Source organism: Scophthalmus maximus, chromosome 1 (assembly GCF_022379125.1).
Source record: "Scophthalmus maximus strain ysfricsl-2021 chromosome 1, ASM2237912v1, whole genome shotgun sequence".
NCBI classification, from domain to species: domain Eukaryota; kingdom Metazoa; phylum Chordata; class Actinopteri; order Pleuronectiformes; family Scophthalmidae; genus Scophthalmus; species Scophthalmus maximus.
In genome coordinates this window covers 31334386-31352500 of record NC_061515.1, presented here as the reverse complement: position 1 = coordinate 31352500, position 18115 = coordinate 31334386, and the positions used below count along the sequence as shown (strand labels likewise).

The following is an 18115-nucleotide window of genomic DNA, read 5'->3' as shown; positions in this document are numbered from 1 at the left end:
TGTGTGTGTGTGTGTGTGTGTATGTGTGTATGTGTGTTACCTCTCTGTGGAAGGTGTGTGTACACTGCAGCTCTCTGGTTCCGCCGTTCCCTCGATGTAAGTCGTTATGACAGATCAGACACACACTGTCTGCGTCGCTCTGCAACACACACACACACACACATTCAGTAAAGTCACAAACCCAGCAATGACCTTTGACCTCGGCCCCCTCACCCACCAGCGACATGACGTTGCGTCTCCTGAACTGGCCCCTCCTCTCGGGCGCCACGGCCTCGGGGATCGTGGGTATGAGGGAGGGTCTCCGCTCCAGTGAGGGGGCGGCGGCCTCCTGCTGCGAGGAGGGCAGCAGGCGGCGGGAGGAGGAGCGACGCAGCAGCACCCGGGCCGTCACCGGCGCCCGAGTGGACGAGTGGAGGCGGGACAGCTGCATGGCCGAGAGAGTATCCTGGACACAGAGAGGGAGAGAAAGAGAGAGAGAGATATCAGTGGCTCCTCCCCCACATCCACTGACCCACTTAAAGGGGCAGGACGTGGTTCCGGAGAGAGCTTGCACTGTCAGAGACAGTTGACAATGGAGGCTGTTGTCCAAGGCGTCTCTGCCCCGGAGGCGTGAGGCCCCTGAAGACACGACCAGTTCTCCTCAGTAAGTAAACTGAGGGGAACTGGTTCTACTGGTCTGATGTTGGTCCTGAACTCAACTTGTGTGTCGTGAAGCAGCTCGAGGGACAGAAGAGAAAGTCAAGATGTTCATGTGACTGGTCACCTGAGGGTGGTCAGGTAGAAGTGAGTCCTGCACAGACTGAGATTAAAGATGGACGACATGACCACTGCACGTAAGAGCAGGGGGTGTGGTCTGACTGAGAGCTCGTCTCCCTACACCTGCACCGATTGGTTGTACTGCGAGCTCCTTCTGGATACCTGAGTTCCTCCACCTATCTCTGGGGGTGAGACCAAACCCCCTGCGACAGAAACTCATCACCACGTGTTGCATCGCCAGAATTCACCACATTCTTTTGGTTCATTACCCAAATGTGGCGACCGTCGATGAGGGGTTGGACGTCGGACCACCAGCATGTCCAGAGCTTTGCCGTTTGGTTCATGCTCCATCTGGCCCTCACTTGACAACAACTTCTGTTCAAGTCACCATCAGGTCCAAACCCCAGTTTTGACTTGTAGACCTTCACTGTATCTGAAGAGACCACATGTTGATGCCTCACGTCTTTCGTTACGTCTGATGCTCTTACCGGACACGGCAGCGACGAGCGGCGGTCCACCCTCATCCGGACCTGTGGCTCGAAACTGCTCCTACTTTCACTTCCTCCTCCCTCTGCCTCCTCCTCCTCCTCATCCGTCTCCTTCTCTTCTCTGATTCTCTCCGTCTGTTTCCCACCTCTGTACTGCTGCATCCAGGCATTGAAGATCCTCGCATCTTCTTCTTCGTCCTCCTTCTCCTCCTCCTCCTCTTCCTCCACTGGTCTCGGAGGCGTTGGGTCGTCTGTGTCTGAAAACACCTCAGCTTCTTCTCTGTCTGGATCCATTGGGAGGATCTATATATTTGTCATAGCTTAGCAAAGTGTCAGCCAAGCTAATGTCACAGCTAAAGGCTAAATGAACTGGATTAGAACCAGACTCATTTACAAACAGCTATTCTCAATTACCGCCGAGATAGATCTGATCGTGGCAAATGTATTACCAGACTAGATTCCTGCCATAGGCTAAATATAAAGACAGAGCGATATTACAACACGCTGAGTCACCACCAGGCTGAATTACTGCCGGAGCAGATTATCCATGCTAAATACAAACTGAGGCCAAAAATACTGCTAAGCTATGTTAGAAGCTAGGCTGAGATTATAATCAGGCTAATCTATACTTCAGGCTCACATCACACCACAAGGCCCAATTCAAAGAAAACTATTTTACAGACAATTAAGTTTCATTCACAACCAGGATGAATTACAGCTCCAGGAGGTTAATGCAGGTTCTGTAGAGCCCAGACTGAGTCACAGTCTGAGAGACGGAGGAACAGATGGAGGAAGATTATCTGAGCAACATCCACAAATCTGACCGTCGATCTCTCTGCTCCCAACCGATCCATACAAATCACAGAATCCGACCTCCAGCTCGTCCACTCGTCCACCACTGGTCCCGGTCCGTCTTGTTCCCGTGGTTTCCTCTCTGCTTGTCACCCCTTTAATCCAGTTACTGACGCTTCCAGGGAGGGGGATTACACCTGGATTACTGTATCTGTGTCAACCAGGTGAGAGGAGAAGTTCTGTCCCTCCTCTCTGGTGTGGCCCCGCCTCCATCTGGTCCGGAACTCAGCAGCTGGGCTGCTCTCTGGTTTTAACAGACGGGTTCATACAACCACAGGTTGATTCAGATCCTCAGGTGGGTCCAGATCCTGAGGCGGGTCTAGATCCTGAGGCGGGTTCAGATCCTCAGGTTCAGATCCTCAGGTCTAGATCCTCAGGTCCAGATCCTCAGGCGGGTCCAGATCCTGAGGCGGGTCTAGATCCTCAGGTGGGTCCAGATCCTGAGGCGGGTCTAGATCCTCAGGTGGGTCCAGATCCTGAGGCGGGTCTAAATCCTCAGGTCCAGATACTCAGGTTGGTCCAGATCCTGAAGCGGGTCTAGATCCTCAGGTGGGTCCAGATCCTGAGGCGGGTCTAAATCCTCAGGTCCAGATACTCAGGTTGGTCCAGATCCTCAGGCGGGTCCAGATCCTGAGGCGGGTCCAGATCCTGAGGCGGGTCTAGATCCTGAGGCGGGTTCAGATCCTCAGGTCCAGATCCTCAGGTGGGTCCAGATCCTCAGGCGGGTCTAGATCCTCAGGTGGGTCCAGATCCTGAGGCGGGTCTAGATCCTGAGGCTGGTTCAGATCCTGAGGCGGGTCTAGATCCTGAGGCTGGTTCAGATCCTGAGGCGGGTCTAGATCCTCAGGTGGGTCCAGATCCTGAGGCGGGTCTAGATCCTGAGGCTGGTTCAGATCCTCAGGTTCAGATCCTCAGGTCCAGATCCTCAGGTGGGTCCAGATCCTGAGGCGGGTCTAGATCCTCAGGTGGGTCCAGATCCTCAGGCGGGTCTAGATCCTCAGGTGGGTCCAGATCCTCAGGTGGGTCCAGATCCTGAGGCGGGTCTAGATCCTCAGGTGGGTCCAGATCCTCAGGTGGGTCCAGATCCTGAGGCGGGTCTAGATCCTCAGGTGGGTCCAGATCCTCAGGTCCAGATCCTGAGGCGGGTCTAGATCCTCAGGTGGGTCCAGATCCTGAGGCGGGTCTAGATCCTCAGGTCCAGATGCTCAGGTGGGTCCAGAATGGACCAGCCTCCCTGAGGAGATGAGACAGAGTCTGTGAATTCTTTTAAGTGACTTTTAAAAATCCTTTTTTACAGACTTGCTTTTATGCGATGTCGTCCTCTTACATCTGTTTTCATCTGTTCATCAGACATATGCCCTGAAATCCGTATTGTTGTTGGAACCAGATTTTAATTGTCTGTAATTTGTATGAATAAATAGTTTTTATGCAATAAAATGGCATTTGAACATTTGCTTGTTTCTCACTTTTGTGTGATTTAAGTCAATCTTCTGAGGTTTATACAGTTTTAATGTGTCATCTTGACTCACTGAACAATGAGTTGTAGACAAACACTGTAAATAAAAAGGGTTTCTGGTACAAATTTCTTTTCTGGTATATAATTATTCCAGGTATCGAGAGAACCCCCTGCCCCCGATGGGTGGTCCGTCTGTGGTTGGCTGATGGGGGGGTGGGCTCTCTGTCAGCGGCAGGTGCCCCCTTTCCTCATCGCAGTGTAAGAGGTGTCACTTCCATGTCTGGAGCGGGTCGCGTCCCACCTGGCTCCAGGATGACCACAAAAATCATCCATTTCATGGTGAACGGGCGACTGGAGCAGGCGGAGTTCAGAGCCGACTGCTCGGCTGCAGACGTGAAAGGTAAGAGGTCGACTGGGCCTGAGTTCTGATGATGCTGATGTAGAGACATGAAACTGTGACGCAGATGTTTGGTTCAGTCTCAGAGGAATGAGTGAGAAAAGGAAGTGGATTAAAAGTGTGAGGTGGTTTGTGTCGCTGAAGGTCGGAGCAGCGTCTCTGTGAGGACCTGACCTCCATGTGTCTGTGACAGGTCCTCAGGTCGTCCCGACACCGCTCGTCTGGACACGCTGGTGAATAAACCCTGTGACTACTTGTGTGAGGCTCCTCCACCTTTAAGTTCAACAGACACAAGCTCAGACGCTTTGACTTGAACTTACAAATACATGTAACGTCCTGATGATCGTGGAGGGGTTCTCCTGTGATCGATGAGATCCATCCGATTAATAGGTCTTTCAATCCTGAGAAGAATAAATGACCCGGACAAGGTCAGGGTGGGTTTACATAGTTGGTTGGTTTGAGCTTTTATGCATATTCCTGCAGCCAGTATTTGCTCTATCTATCTCACGAATGAGTAACAAGTAGTCACGTCACTTTACAGTTTGAGAATCTGTCTCATCGTCGTGAACCGTCTGTCTCACAGGTCTGTTTCGGGCGGCGGCGGAGGCGGGGCCTCACCACATCCTGAAGATGTACAACACAGCCGGCGTGGTGGTGAACATCTCCCCCCGGCTGGAGGCCAACAGCAAGGAGTCGTACTACCGGCTGGAGGTGGTGGCGTCCGACCTGCAGAGTGAGACGCCCGAACCCTCCCAAATATTTCATTCATTCAGCTCACGGCGACGAGCAGAGCTCACGTTCTCACAATGCGAACTGTGTGCAGGTGTGGCGAAGCCTCGGGAGCTGGACCACATGGAGCACAGGTGAGTGGGTCCTGGACGCTCCCGTCAAGCAGCGTCAGGGGCTGAAGGACTGACTGTCGCCTCCCGCCTCCACCTCCAGGCTGCGGCGCCTCGAGAGCAGAGTCCTGCAGGACGCCGGGGAGACTCCCGACATCATGAGGGAGCTGAAGAGCCACGTGGAGGCGTTCAAGAGGAAGCTGGAGGTTTGTTCCTGTGGAGCTGCAGGAGAAACCTGACTGAAGCGTCAGGTTCACGGAGCTGCAACACTTATTATGTTTAGACCATTCAGTCCGTTCTGAGTCGGACTCACCTCCGGCTCTTCCGCTTTAACCTGAGCGTGTCAAGTTGTTTCTGCCCCGTCAGAGCGTCGAGCACCTGAGCTGGATCGGTCTGTTCAAGGACGACGGCGACCAGCAGCTCGCCGAGGTCGCCCCGGAGGTCAAGACGCCTCAGCTGAGCGTGCAGAAGGAACGACAACAAGTCCGCGGGAAGTTCCTCAACATGAGGTAACATTCCAGCCTGAAACATATTTAATATATACAAATATTTCATCTTAACTAACATGATAAAGTCACACGGATGAGCTATTAAAGGAGGATTCCACTCTTTTTTGTCCCGGACCATATTTCCCAAGTGACAATAATATGAGGGAAGATTACTCCCTGGAATGAAAGATGAATATTCTTTTAGTTTATCCAGAGAACCTGTCTGACGTCACAGTAACAACGGGACTCATGTGTTAGTTCACTGCAGGTGACGGAGGAAGTGAGGGAACATCTGAAAACTCCCATTTTCGACAACTGGTGAGGACACACGCACGCACGCACACACACACACACACACACACACACACACACACACGCACCTGTGACCTGTGGTCACCTCCAGGCAGTGGGAGGAGGCGGAGATGCTGGTGCTGCTCCAGGTGATGTACACGGACCTGGACTTCCTGACGGCGTTCCAGATCCAGCCGGACGTCCTCCAGAACTTCCTGTTCGAGGTCTTCTGCCACTACAACAACATTCCCTTCCACAACTTCCAGCACTGCTTCTGCGTCACGCAGATGGTACGGACACACGACGTCTCACTCTGTCTTTTATCTGAAGACACTTAGAGATGTGGAAGAAGGGAAAAAAAGATAATGATGCAATTGTTATGACATTTATTAAGATGACGAGTGTGAATCGATCAACCTGATGATAAAAGATCAATAATTCACTTGTTCTAAGTCGTTTTAATAATTCCTCTGTTTTGAAATTCAATTAGAGTTTTAAATATGTACATGTTATTCAATATATGAATTTTTGATAAAAAATCAAGGTCAAACATACATAAATATTCCACTTGAATATCTGCTCACACACAGGTGATGTTCATATAGATGGATGACATCCTCTTATCTGTAAATACATTGGTCAGAGTTGAATATATTATATATAGAACATGAATTCTTAGCATCATATTGCTTTGTGTTGGATTGTTGGTGTGGTTCTTCCTTTCATGACTTTTCATTTATTGTCATCTGATCTGTGATTCCATGTTTTTTGTTGTGGAGAAGTTGAATTATGATTTATTACATTTATGTCCTGGTGCAGATGTACGGACTCATCTGGTTGACGGACCTCCGGAACAAACTGGCAAGAATCGACCTGTTCGTCATGTTGACCTCGGCTCTGTGTCACGACCTCGACCATCCCGGCTACAACAACGTCTACCAGGTCGCCGCCTCGCCTCCGCTGTCGTCCTCCTCCTCGTCGTTCGCCTCGTCTCACGATCACGATAAAAATTGATTTGTATGTTTTTTAATCTTCCACAAAGATCAACGCTCAGACCGCATTGGCTCTCCGCTACAACGACATTTCACCTCTGGAAAACCACCACTGTGCCGTCGCCTTCGGGATCATGGCCAAGGTACGAAGAACCCCACGACGTGAACGGTTTTGATGAGCCGCCGAATTTAAAATCAATTTAAAGACAAAAAACAGCAACAGAGGAACATGTCTGATGTAAACCCCATTGATATGATTCTCCAACGAGATCTTTCACCGAGTAAATCACCAACAAAAAAATGATTAGAATTATTTACAAGAATCAGACTCACGATAACTTCTGGTTTTGGCAGTTAAACTTTACGTCAATAACTATTAGCCTTTAGAAATAACGTTGCAGTAAGGTTGCGATGACCGAGCTGTGAATGTCGATCAGGAACAACATGGGTCCAAGAATAGATCCCTGTGGGACACCGCAAGTAATCAGGCTGAACCACAGCTTCATCCATTAGTCTTTCCGATAGGTAACATGAATAAATACATTGTCATTAAAGATCAGACATGCCTCTCAGCTGCTCCTCTTTGATACTGTGACAGTTTGAAACACGTCAAAAAGACGATTCTTTCCCCCGCTGCAGCCGGAGTGCAACGTCCTGAAGAACCTGACGACGGAGCAGTACAAACACATCCGGGGAGGAATGATCAAGTGAGACGTCGGCGCACAGCGTCACTCACGTCTCCGTCCACGACGACGCTGCGTCGCTCGCTCACTGGTTTGATTTTCCTTTTCTCCGTGCGTCTCAGATGTATTCTGGCCACCGACATGGCGCGACACAACGAAATCCTCAACAAGTTCAAAGACATTCAGCCGGTGTTCGACTTCGCCGACAAGGAGCACAAGGAAGTGGTAACGACAGAGAACTCCTCAAGCTCCTCAAGAAACACAAGACCTCATGTGGTCCACAGTTTAGTCTTTGAACACAACGTTCTTACCGGTGTTTGTGTTTGTGCTCCCGGGTTCTCAGCTGATGAAGATCATGGTGAAGGTGAGCGACATCTCCAACGAGGCGAGGCCGATGGCGGTGGCCGAGCTGTGGCTGGACTGTCTGCTGCAGGAGTTCTTCAACCAGGTTCCTGATCAACACACAGGAAGTGACTGGATGCGGCAGGAAGTCAAAGACCTCACGTCCAACGTCATGACGATTATCACAGAATCAGAAGACAAAACTTTAATACATTATTTTGATGGTTAATCCAGCAAAAAAAAAAAAAAAATATTAAAGTATTTTAAATGTGATTTCTAAATTTGTCAAATTTGATTACAAACTTTATATTTTTAAGTATTGGACTATGTGATATGAACAAACCAGTCAATCAATTAGAAAGAGTCTGCGGATTAATCAATAATTAAAAATAATTGTTAGTTACAGAACTAGTGGACTTTTAATAACCTGCATAATAATAAACTGTAGTGGTTATTAATTTGTAAAGACTTTAAATGTAAAATTCGTTTCTTTTGTCATTGAAACAATGAAGTTGATCCGCGAAGCTCTCAGTTATGGATTATGTGCTGATGGATGTGTTTGTGTTTGATCTGGTTGTCAGAGCGACACAGAGAAACTCAAAGGACTTCCTGTGAGTCCGTTCATGGACCGAGACAAAGTGTCCAAACCGTCGTCTCAGACCAACTTCATCCGCTTCGTCCTGCTGCCGCTGTTCAGCGAACTCACCAAGCTCTTCCCCGGTCTGGAGGTGAACCGCCTGTCAATCACCTTCACCTCAGTTATTGATCCTGTTCATAGTTCAGTTTATATCTGTTCAAGTGCTCAGACGTCATCGTCTCTCTGAACACAAACACACACATTACAATATTTACTTGAATCCCCAGTGTGTCATTTTAGTAATTTTCTGGCGGCATCTGGTAGTAAAGTTGTAAATTGCAACCAACAGGGGACACTTTATGGTGGGGTTATTATTATTATTATCATCATTATTATTATTATTATTAATAATAATAATAATAATAATAATAATAATAATAATAATAATAATAATAATAATAATAATAATAATAATAATAATAATTAACTGTGTTTCTGTTCTGCAGAAACATATTCTGGAGCCGGTGCAACGAGCGTTGGAGTATTACTCCGACATGGAGAAGGCCAGACAAGACGAGACGGAGAAACCGTGAGGACAAAGACGAGGAAGACGAGGAGGAACAGCAGGAAGAGGAGGACGTTACTTTATATCCATTTTGTTAGTTTTTCTTTTGGGTCTTTTCGTAAGTTGATGTTTTTACGTAGAGAAAGATTATCTTCCCACGTGCAGACTAATATTGTACTTTTATTGTGAATGTGACGATATTTAGAATTCGATGTTTCACGTAAATAACAAACTCAAAATTTGGACTCATTCTGACTTCATGTGTTTTTTAAATATATTCATATGTTCAAAATTATTTCATTCTTTTAAGACTAAAATCTGACACTCGTGGTTATGACTTTTTACTTTAGAGATGTAGGGTTAGGGTTATACTACAGGAAGTATTTTGTGTTGATTCTGTTGAGGATCAATAAAGTTTTGTTTTGTTTATGGAACATTAAAAACAAACAAGTGAAGAGTGTGTGCAGAAGAACCGGCAGCTTTTTATTTTTCATCACGTCACTTTACAAAAACAATAAGTGCAAATGTTTGTTTCCCGTACGAAGAGTCACAAATTCTGATAAATATTATAGACGTTAGTGTTTCAGACGAAATTAAATTAACAATAACCACAAATCATCTTTAATATATTTACACACACACACACACGTAGTTTAGTCCGGTACATTCTCTTCAGTTCAAAACTAAACATTGATCTGTAGACGGTGATAATTGGGGACAAAGCAGGCCGGAGCAATCCACGTCACGTCACCATGACAACAGAAACACGGGACGAGAAGTGAGGCGTCGCGGAGGAAACGTTTTTTCTCCTTAAGGAAACTTCGTTAGCAGCCGTCTGAGCGTTTCCCTTAGTTTAGCTTTGATGCTTTGTTCACAAACAAGCGCCATACGAATTTTCAGCGCTTTGAGATTAATGCAGAGACGCGAAATTCGCTACATTCGCTCAAATATTCACGCTCCGTGATGTCATAGAAGCCGGTGACGTCACGGAGCGGGCGGAGGTCCTTCGGTCGCGTTTATTCGTGTCAGTAAATATAAGCGATGATCGACACGAAAACTGGATCAGAGTTTGTTGTGAACCGTTGTTATTGGAGAGAAGATTTAGTATTCATAACCATGTGAAAACCTTCAGATATCGATCAATAATCATGATAAAAAGTACATGAATAGGATCAACACGTCTGATGTTCTGATCACCATCCATCTGCACAATCACACGATTTTTCAGGATTTTGTAAATATGAGATAAAACACATAACTCTTTTTTCAAAAGATGAAATTGACTGAAAATATCATTATTATTATTATTATCAATAATAATAAAACGTTCTACAGATGTGTGATTATATCGTGATCATAAATCTATAATCCAGCAGCAGGATTATTAATCTGGACTTTTTCTCTCCAATTGATTATTTTTCTGATCGGTCGATTTTGAGGGAATCTTTTGGAAAAAACTTTGTCACAACCGGAGGAAACTTCTGCCTTGCAACTGAAAATATCATCTGATTAAAACATGTAAATGTTCATACAACATGAGGTCAGAGGTCAGAGGTCACAGGTGCGTGTTGCTACAGTTAAACTGATCATGATGACTGAATCACAAACAGCTGATCGATCGGTGTGTCGGGGGCGGGGCCTCGATCAGGATCATCAACGTCACAGATTAAATGATCGAAGACGTGAAAAACAAACGACACAAGGAGTTTTACAGTTCAACTGAATAATATGAATCATTAATATAAATCATGAATTGAATCATTAATATAAATATGGCAGCAACACATAAAAAACAAAGTGCAACAGTCCAGAAATAAAACCGTGTTCATCCAGAAACAAACTCATGTGTTTGTAAAGAGTTCCTTTTCATTCCTACAATATTCTGCACTCTTCACAGATTTTAACAATCCATCATCTCCCGGCATATTGATCATGAGCAGCTCCGTCACAGACTCTACATTATTCATGTCTGAGTTTTCTGCCCGACAACAACACACTAACCTTCAGTTAAATATTCGCAATCGTGAATGTGATGCGATGACATCATGCTGACATCTTGATTGATCAATAATCTATAAACCTGTTCAAACCCTGGAAATAATCAGGAAACGTGTGGAAGTTCACAGGCAGAAAACTTGACGCCTGAATATTCAAACTTCCAAACGTAGTATTTTAATATTCCCAGTGACGACCTGTGTGTGAGCGGAGCGGCGTCCGTGAAGCTCCGCCCACACGTGACGTCAGTCTAAGCGTTTCCCTTTAATGTGGTTGTTCCAACGAGCAGCACGAAAACAAACGAGATGAAATAAAAGAGACGACAGCGGCGGGACGGGACAGGAAGTGAGACGGACAGGAAGTGTAAATTTCTAGTCTCTTTTCTTCTGAGGGTTTGAAATGTGCGAGCAGTGAATTTGAGCGAGCTGCTGCGGGACTTGCCTTGTGAGGAGGTGGGCGGGGCCTCGTGAGTGATGCGGGCAGGGCCTTGTGGAGTGAAGCTAATTGAACATGATGGACTCGGGGTCCTGGTTCATCATCTGGGCCATGTGACGCAGGACATCCTTCTTGGTGATGATGCCCAGGAGACGCCTGCGGAGAAACAGAGTGGGCGGAGCATGAACATTTTACTTCCTGTTTTTGTTCTTCAACACTTTGTGTCACATTGTACAAACATGCGATTTTTATTTTTCGCTCGCTCTCACCCGCTCCTGGTGACCAGACACTGGCGCAGTCCGAGCTTGCGGAAGATGTCGACCACCGTCTCCATGGGCGTGTGGTCGGTGACGGTGAAGGGGCTGAGGTTGAGGACGCGGCGCAGCTTCAGCGGTTGTGGGTCGCTGGCCGGCAGCTGCGGCGAGTCCTCGGTGAAGTAGACCACGGAGCTGCTGACAACGCCGTCCTGCTTCTGACGGGCGGTTCCTGAAGAAGATGAAGGTCAGCGCACGACTTCATTCAAAATAAAATACTTTAAAGATAACGACCGGTCGGTGACACGTGACGTCTTACTTATGGCGAGCGTGAGATCCCGGCGCTGCACGAAGCCGATGAGCCGCTCTGACTCGCGGGACACGACCACGGGGAAGCCGTTGTAGTCCGTGTCTTTGATGAGAGTCTCCACGTCCTCCACCGTGGTGGAGTCCTGCGTGAGGACGGCAAGCGGCGGATCGCTCCGGCGCGGCCGCATCACGTCGGTGGCGAGCGTGCGGTGGGTGAACTCATCCCGGATGTCCAGGTACGGGTAACCGTTCAGCTGGATGTGGGACTCGTAGATCCCCTCCTTCCCGAAGGCGTCGGCGACCCACTTGCTGGTCACGGCGGCGGCCATGAGCGGGACGATGTACTCCAGACCGCCGGTGAGCTCGAACATGATGACGACCAGGGACACGGTCATCCTGGTCACGCCGCCTTTGGGGGGCGCCATTACAGAGAGATACGATTTTTATCAATAAATCAAATGTCACGATTGGCTGCTTCTGTCTGCGTCTCGTCGTCTGCTCACCCAGACAGGCGGCGGCGCCCACCATGGCGTACAGGCCTGGCGTGACGCAGTCGGCGCCGGGGCGGCACCAGTTCTTGAAGATGATCCAGTCGTGGTGGTGGTACGCCATCTGCTCCACGGCGATGCCGACGATCCGCCCGGCAATTGCTCCGACCGCCATGCTGGGGATGAAGAGTCCGGACGGGATCTGGGGAGGAGACAGGAACGTTTCAGAACCAGAACAAATCATTTCTCACGTGTGCACATCTTCCTCCTCCTCGCTCCAACCTTCATGCCGAAGGTGAAGATGGTGATGACGATCTTGAAGACAAGGGCGAGGGCGAGCTGCCACAGGGCGTTGTAGACGCCGGGCCCGGCCGGCCGGTCCGGGATGTCGTCTACGGGCCGACTCATGTTGGGGTTGTTGATGTAGTCGCAGAGCTGCGACGACTCCAGAGCACCGCAGTCGTTGAAGAGCTCAGAGATGAGCTCGCTGGTGCTGCGGCGTGTGTACGGGTTGGGGAACGCCAGCACGGCGGTGATGCCTGTCACGGCGATGACCTCCAGCACCGGGTACTTCCCCAGCTGCGTGGTCTTCCGGCGCCGGCACCAGGCGATGTTGGCCCGGATGAAGAGCGTCCCCCACAGGCCACCGAACACACCCAACAGGATGAAGGGCACCAGCTCGGCCATGTACCACGGCGTGTGGTACTCCACGTAGAACAGAACCAGGCGGCTGTTCCCGAACGGGTTGATTGAGCGCAGCGTGAAGGCGGCGACCAGTGCGGCGAAGAAGGAACGCCACAGCGTCTTCAGGGGGAAGTAGTAACTGACCTGCCGGAGAGAGAAGAAGAGGCAAGGGTATGAGAGCTCACCAAGGTAACCACGGTGACCACAACTGCGAGGCCTTGGGACGCACCTCCTCCAGGCTGAACAGAACTCCTCCGATCGGAGCGCCGAAGGCCACCGACACGCCGGCTGCTGCTGCGGCTGACAGCACCTGAACACACACACACACACACACACACACACACACACACACGTGAAGATGATAAACCTCTATAACAACTCCACTGATTAAGTATGAGCCGCCGTTCGATGTCGGGCGCACCTCTCGCCGCTTGCCCTCGTTCTTGCTGTACTTGGAGAAGAGGCTGCAGAAGAGGTTGCCACAGCAACAGGCCACGTGCACCAGAGGCCCCTCCTTCCCGAGGCTGAGGCCCGACGACACAGCGAGCACCAGCGTCACTGTCTTGATGAGCAGCGTCCACTTGCCCAGGTAACCACGGATGATGAAGCCGCTGAGGATTGTCTTGATCTTAACGCACACAAACATCCACATTAATACGTCTGCGACGTGTTTAAATGTCCCCAGAAGGAACCAACATGCTCGGAGCTGAGACAGGGGGGTCAGTGTGAGGTGAGACACGCCGACTCACCTCTGGGATTCCTGATCCGCAGGCATACGGAGCGAAGACTCGCACCAGCGACACGGCGAGGAAGGAGAATAGGAGCGCCCACAGGACGTACAGGAAGTAGTTAAGCAGGTACGCTCCCGCCCCCTGGAGGAGGAACGTCACATTATTATTATATTACTGCAGATCAATCAATCAATACATCAATATATTTTAAATATATTTAAACATATTTTTTCTATTTCTTTTAATTAAATTAAAGACCATTTACTCTGTATTTAATTTAACTTCCTACAAACATGAAGTTCTGATTTTAATTTCTACTGTAAAACTGTTATAGAATGATAACTCATTTGTTTTATTAACTTAGATCATCAAGAATTCTCTTTACTCTGTTGGGACTATTTGAATAAAAATATTCCGAAAATAAATGTGGTAAAGTTCAAACTGGTTTGAGACTCAATCCTTGCTCTTATCGTTGTCACGGTAACGTGATTATAATCTTACTTCGATAAGAATAAAATCTGGACAAAGAGAATAAAGCTGAAATAATATATTTTTCTTTAATAACTAATTCCTCTGAGAAAAATTTAACAAACGGTTTTGTGGCTCTGGGTTTTTTATTTGACCTCTGACCTCGGCGTGGCCGGTCATCAGCTCCGCCCACTTCTGCCACTGCGGACACTTGTCGCGGTCGTCGAACGTGGTCTCGTTGGACGTCCAGCAGCACTGCTCGTGGCTGTACCAGAACGCCGTCAGGCACACGCCCTCCTTCAGGTCCGTCATCCAGTCCACCGCCAGGTCGATGACCCCGGCCAGCGTACCTGCAGCAGGGTCAGAGGTCAGAGGTCGTGGGTTCGAGCTCGGTCTACATTTTACACGTCTGATCCCTCTGGGAAGAAAAAGACAATGAGACATTTCTGCGATAATGAAAAACCTTTTTTAAATAAGCTGTCGATCCAGAGACGTTCCAGGGTCTGATGAGATTTATAATCCAGAGTCCCAGGATCATCATCAGACGTCAGCGGCGTCAGGATGATCTCAACACCGATTGGCTTTCGCGGTGAGTTCCAATATTTCATCTCGAATTTCACGCATTACTCCGTCTGTGCACGTAACATCGAACTGTTAGCCGTTAGCATGAGGCCCTACTATTTACCCAGGGAGATCTCACATGTTATTGTGATTGCGGGGTATATTCCCCCCTCTGTAAATGGCAACGCAGCACTCAGTTGTGAGCAGACTTCAGTCTCAGCACCCCAGGCCCTCTTTCTTATCTCTGGAGATTTAAATCACGCTTGGCCATCCTCCACTCTGCCCGCATTCAGTCAGTATGTCAACTGCCACACCAGAGACAATAAAACACTGGACCGTATCAGCTCTCAGCTCCTCAAGTCCTGTGCAGACCAGCTGTGCGGGATGGTGGAGCGCGTCTTCAACCTGAGCCTGAAGCTGGGGAGAGTTCCACAGCTGTGGAACAAATCCTGCGTGGTGCCAGTACCGAAAGTATCGCACCCGGAGGACCTCAACAGCTACAGGCCAGTGGTTCTTACATCACACCTGATGAAGACGTTGGAGCGCCTGGTGCTCGTCCATCTCCGCCCCCTGGTGAGACCATCGATGGACCCGCTGCAGTTCGCCTACCAGCCCGGCATCGGGGGAGACGACGCCATCATCTTCCTCCTCCAAAGAGCTCTTTCTCACCTGGAGAAGCCTGGAAGCACTGTGGGAATCATGTTCTTTGATTTCTCCAGTGCCTTCAACGCCATCCAGCCGTACTCCTGGGGGACAAGCTGGAGCACTCAGGAGTGGATCACTACCTCACATCCTGGATAATCGACTACCTCACCAACCGCCCCCAGTATGTGAGGACAAGGGACTGTGTCTCTGACACGGTGGTCTGCAGCACAGAAGCGCCACAAGGAACAGTCTTGGCTCCCTTCCTGTTCACCCTGTACACTGCAGACTTCATGTACAGCACAGCCACCTGCCATCTGCAGAAGTTCTCTGACGACTCTGCCATCGCCGGCCTCATCACAGATGAAGATGACAGGGAGTACAGAGAACTGACTCAGGACTTTGTGGACTGGTGCCAGTGAAACTGCCTCCAGATCAACGCGGGTAAAACCAAGGAGCTGGTGGTGGATTTCCACAGACGCAGTCACCCCCCCACAACACTGGTGAACATCCAGGGAAAAGACATAGAGAGAGTGGACTCTTATAAGTGCCTGGGTGTTCTCCTGAACAATAAACTGGACTGGACAGAAAACACCATGGCACTGTACAAGAAGGACCAGAGCAGACTGTACCTGCTCAGGAGACTCAGGTCCTTTGGTCAACAGCAGGAGATTAGACAGACTGATCATGACGGCCGACTCTGTCCTAGGATGCCCCTTGGCCACAGTGCAGTTGGTGGGAGAGAGGAGGATGGTAGCAAAGCTATCATCAGTGATGGACAATGACTCCCATCCCATGCAGGACACTGTCTCTGCACTGAGAAGCTCCTTCAGCGACCGGCTGAGGAGCGGTATCGCAGGTCCTTCCTTCCTGCTGCTGTGTCTCCATGTGCAACTATTACTACTGCTCTGTATATAGTATTTATATACCTTTGTTTTTATATAATGTTATTTTTTGTTATATTTTGTACATAGTAAGCCTTTTTGTAAATTTCTTGATATATTCTTCTGTCCACTTTGCTGCTGTAATGCCCTAATTTCCCCATTGTGGGACGAATAAAGGTTTACCTGATCTTATCTTATCCTAATCTGATCAGGTCATAAAATTTCTCTTTGCATTGGTGTGAACGTGAAGTAGCTCATTTCGTCCACTTGTACTCGTGACCTCTTTCTTTCCGTCACGACCTCAGACGCTGTGAGGTCGGGGGTCAGGAGGGGGGGGGTGAACCCTTGAGGAGTCATGTGATCAGAACTGACCTGAGAGCAGCCCGATGAGCAGCATCACCACCCAGCCCGACCAGGCGTCCAGCAGACTCTTGATCAGCTCCCACATGGACTCTTTACTCTTACTGGTGATCTGATGACAAAACACAAGGACGATCAATATGACCAACGTGTTTTGATATTGATATTTGATATTATTTTATAGTATTAATCAGAGGACCCGGGGGCGGGACCTTGCGGTGTCGGTCCGTGTCTCTGGATTTCTCCCGGAGCCAGTCGATGGTGTGGAAGTCTTCGTACGTGGCCACGTCGGGAAACGGCTCGTCCAGGAAGTCCATCAGATTCCCCCCTGCTCCGTTCATCTCCTCTGTGGGCGTGGCCCCGCTGACACCTGACGAAAGGTCACAGGTCAAACCTTTCACCACATGAAGACTACATTTCCCATCCACCCCGTACTCTTATACACACTCAATGATGTTTATCTGACGTGATTCCATAAAGCAGTTTATTTTTATTGATATATTCTAAAAATAATTGTGGAAAATGTTATAATGTATATTATATATATATTTTATGATTATATATATCTATTTTTCAGAAAAATGTGGGCAAAACATTTTTTTCTGATTCTGCATATTTACAAACATTCATATCTATCGATCAATTATTGAAACTGATATTTCTGATGATTAGACCAATGACAACTGATCTATAGAAATATTATCATTTCTCCGACCGACTCAGGCAGAACTCTCAGATCATATGGATTATCATCTATTCATCAAGTCATATTGATATTCAAATCAACGCTGACTCAGTGAAACAGAAGAGAACGAGCAGGTAAAATAAATCTGACATTAATAAACTGACATGTTTACGTTAGCAATCTAAGCTAGCTGCAGCGTTAGCATCACCTCCTGTAGCTACGTTAGCTTGATGACGTCGTGCCTCACCTTCTCCCGCCTCCATGTTGCAGCTTCTGTCAAATCGATAACTTATAATAAGTCGAACATCACTGGTTTTATTGTTATGACACGTTGTTCGGGTATCTAGAGACGAGGAGACGAAGTCACATCACCGTGTCTCAAACCGACAGTCTCGCGATATGTCCGTAATCCCGCGATGGTTGCAAAACCAAGACAGAGATCGTCTACTGCAAAGATGAGTCATAAGTGTGAAATCAAGATATTATATTATATTATATTATATTATAACGACGTGTTCTCGATGCGACTCCACTGACACTCAACTACGTCATCATGCGAAGGCGTGGTGAAACTTCACATTTCTGAAGATGAACTACAAAAAGCGTCTCCTAAAAAGTAAAAGCTTGTTGCTCCTGTCGCTCATATTTATCACCATGACAACGCATGTCAGTGTTGTTTATGAATATTCACACAGTGAAGTGTTTCCTCAGCACCATGACAATGTTCAGATTCTCTAAGTGTTAGGAAAGGAGCTTCGGTGTTTCCTTCCCTCTCTCCTTTAGCAGAGGACACACTGGAGCTTCATCTGCGAGAGGAAAGGAGGCAGACCCACAATTCATTGCGGCATCGATATTTAACATGCAACGCCATGTACGAATGTAAACTTAAATTT

General features: G+C 48.2%; 3 protein-coding genes across 7 annotated transcripts; 1 reads left to right on the top strand and 2 right to left on the bottom strand.

Annotated features, from left to right (window-relative positions):
* Window positions 1–309: 309 nt before the first annotated feature.
* On the bottom strand, window positions 310–3450 carry LOC118316854 (serine/threonine-protein kinase BUR1). The gene is given in 8 exon segments (XM_047335321.1): window positions 310–445; window positions 2069–2595; window positions 2598–2681; window positions 2684–2785; window positions 2788–3004; window positions 3006–3223; window positions 3226–3286; window positions 3424–3450. Coding segments are annotated over 7 exon segments (945 nt in total). The 3' UTR covers window positions 310–445; window positions 2069–2359.
* A 277-nt stretch (window positions 3451–3727) lies between these two features.
* On the top strand, window positions 3728–9186 carry LOC118316746 (high affinity cGMP-specific 3',5'-cyclic phosphodiesterase 9A-like). 4 transcript variants are annotated; one of them, XM_035644923.2, is made up of 14 exons: window positions 3728–3952; window positions 4533–4682; window positions 4773–4812; window positions 4892–4994; window positions 5155–5297; window positions 5535–5594; window positions 5680–5857; window positions 6387–6509; window positions 6610–6702; window positions 7199–7266; window positions 7365–7467; window positions 7586–7690; window positions 8166–8312; window positions 8668–8888. In XM_035644923.2, the coding sequence occupies exons 1-14, from the start codon at window positions 3829–3831 to the stop codon at window positions 8752–8754; spliced, it is 1524 nt and encodes a 507-aa protein (XP_035500816.1). In that variant the 5' UTR covers window positions 3728–3828; the 3' UTR covers window positions 8755–8888. The 4 variants fall into 4 exon arrangements, with proteins under 4 accessions (XP_035500816.1, XP_035500788.1, XP_035500806.1 ...); XM_035644895.2 differs by having other exon boundaries at window positions 7365–7690; window positions 8668–9186; XM_035644913.2 differs by lacking the exon at window positions 8668–8888 and having other exon boundaries at window positions 8166–8628.
* Window positions 7875–17633, bottom strand: LOC118316737 (H(+)/Cl(-) exchange transporter 4). 2 transcript variants are annotated; one of them, XR_004795257.2, is made up of 13 exons: window positions 17470–17633; window positions 16750–16907; window positions 16550–16649; window positions 14253–14440; window positions 13641–13763; window positions 13313–13519; window positions 13121–13201; window positions 12490–13035; window positions 12223–12409; window positions 11730–12128; window positions 11426–11642; window positions 11163–11312; window positions 7875–8321 (listed from the first exon to the last, which is right to left on the bottom strand). XR_004795257.2 is itself a non-coding variant. In XM_035644863.2 (12 exons), exons 1-12 carry the CDS (start codon window positions 17483–17485, stop codon window positions 11222–11224), a joined length of 2313 nt encoding a protein of 770 aa, XP_035500756.1. In that variant the 5' UTR covers window positions 17486–17633; the 3' UTR covers window positions 9182–11221. The 2 variants fall into 2 exon arrangements, 1 of the variants encoding a protein (XP_035500756.1); XM_035644863.2 differs by lacking the exon at window positions 7875–8321 and having other exon boundaries at window positions 9182–11312.
* Between the last annotated feature and the right edge of the window lie 482 nt (window positions 17634–18115).

Excerpts from the sequence above, each read along its gene's own strand:
- LOC118316746 (XM_035644895.2), top strand. The coding sequence starts at position 3,829 with ATGTCTGGAGCGGGTCGCGTCCCACCTGGCTCCAGGATGACCACAAAA. Across the intron at positions 4,995-5,154 it reads CGTTCAAGAGGAAGCTGGAG|AGCGTCGAGCACCTGAGCTG; the intron begins GTTTGTTCCTGT and ends CTGCCCCGTCAG. Across the intron at positions 7,691-8,165 it reads TGCAGGAGTTCTTCAACCAG|AGCGACACAGAGAAACTCAA; the intron begins GTTCCTGATCAA and ends TCTGGTTGTCAG.
- LOC118316737 (XM_035644863.2), bottom strand. Across the intron at positions 13,202-13,312 it reads ACGAGGGCAAGCGGCGAGAG|GTGCTGTCAGCCGCAGCAGC; the intron begins GTGCGCCCGACA and ends GTGTGTGTTCAG. Across the intron at positions 13,036-13,120 it reads TTCTGTTCAGCCTGGAGGAG|GTCAGTTACTACTTCCCCCT; the intron begins GTGCGTCCCAAG and ends TCTCTCCGGCAG.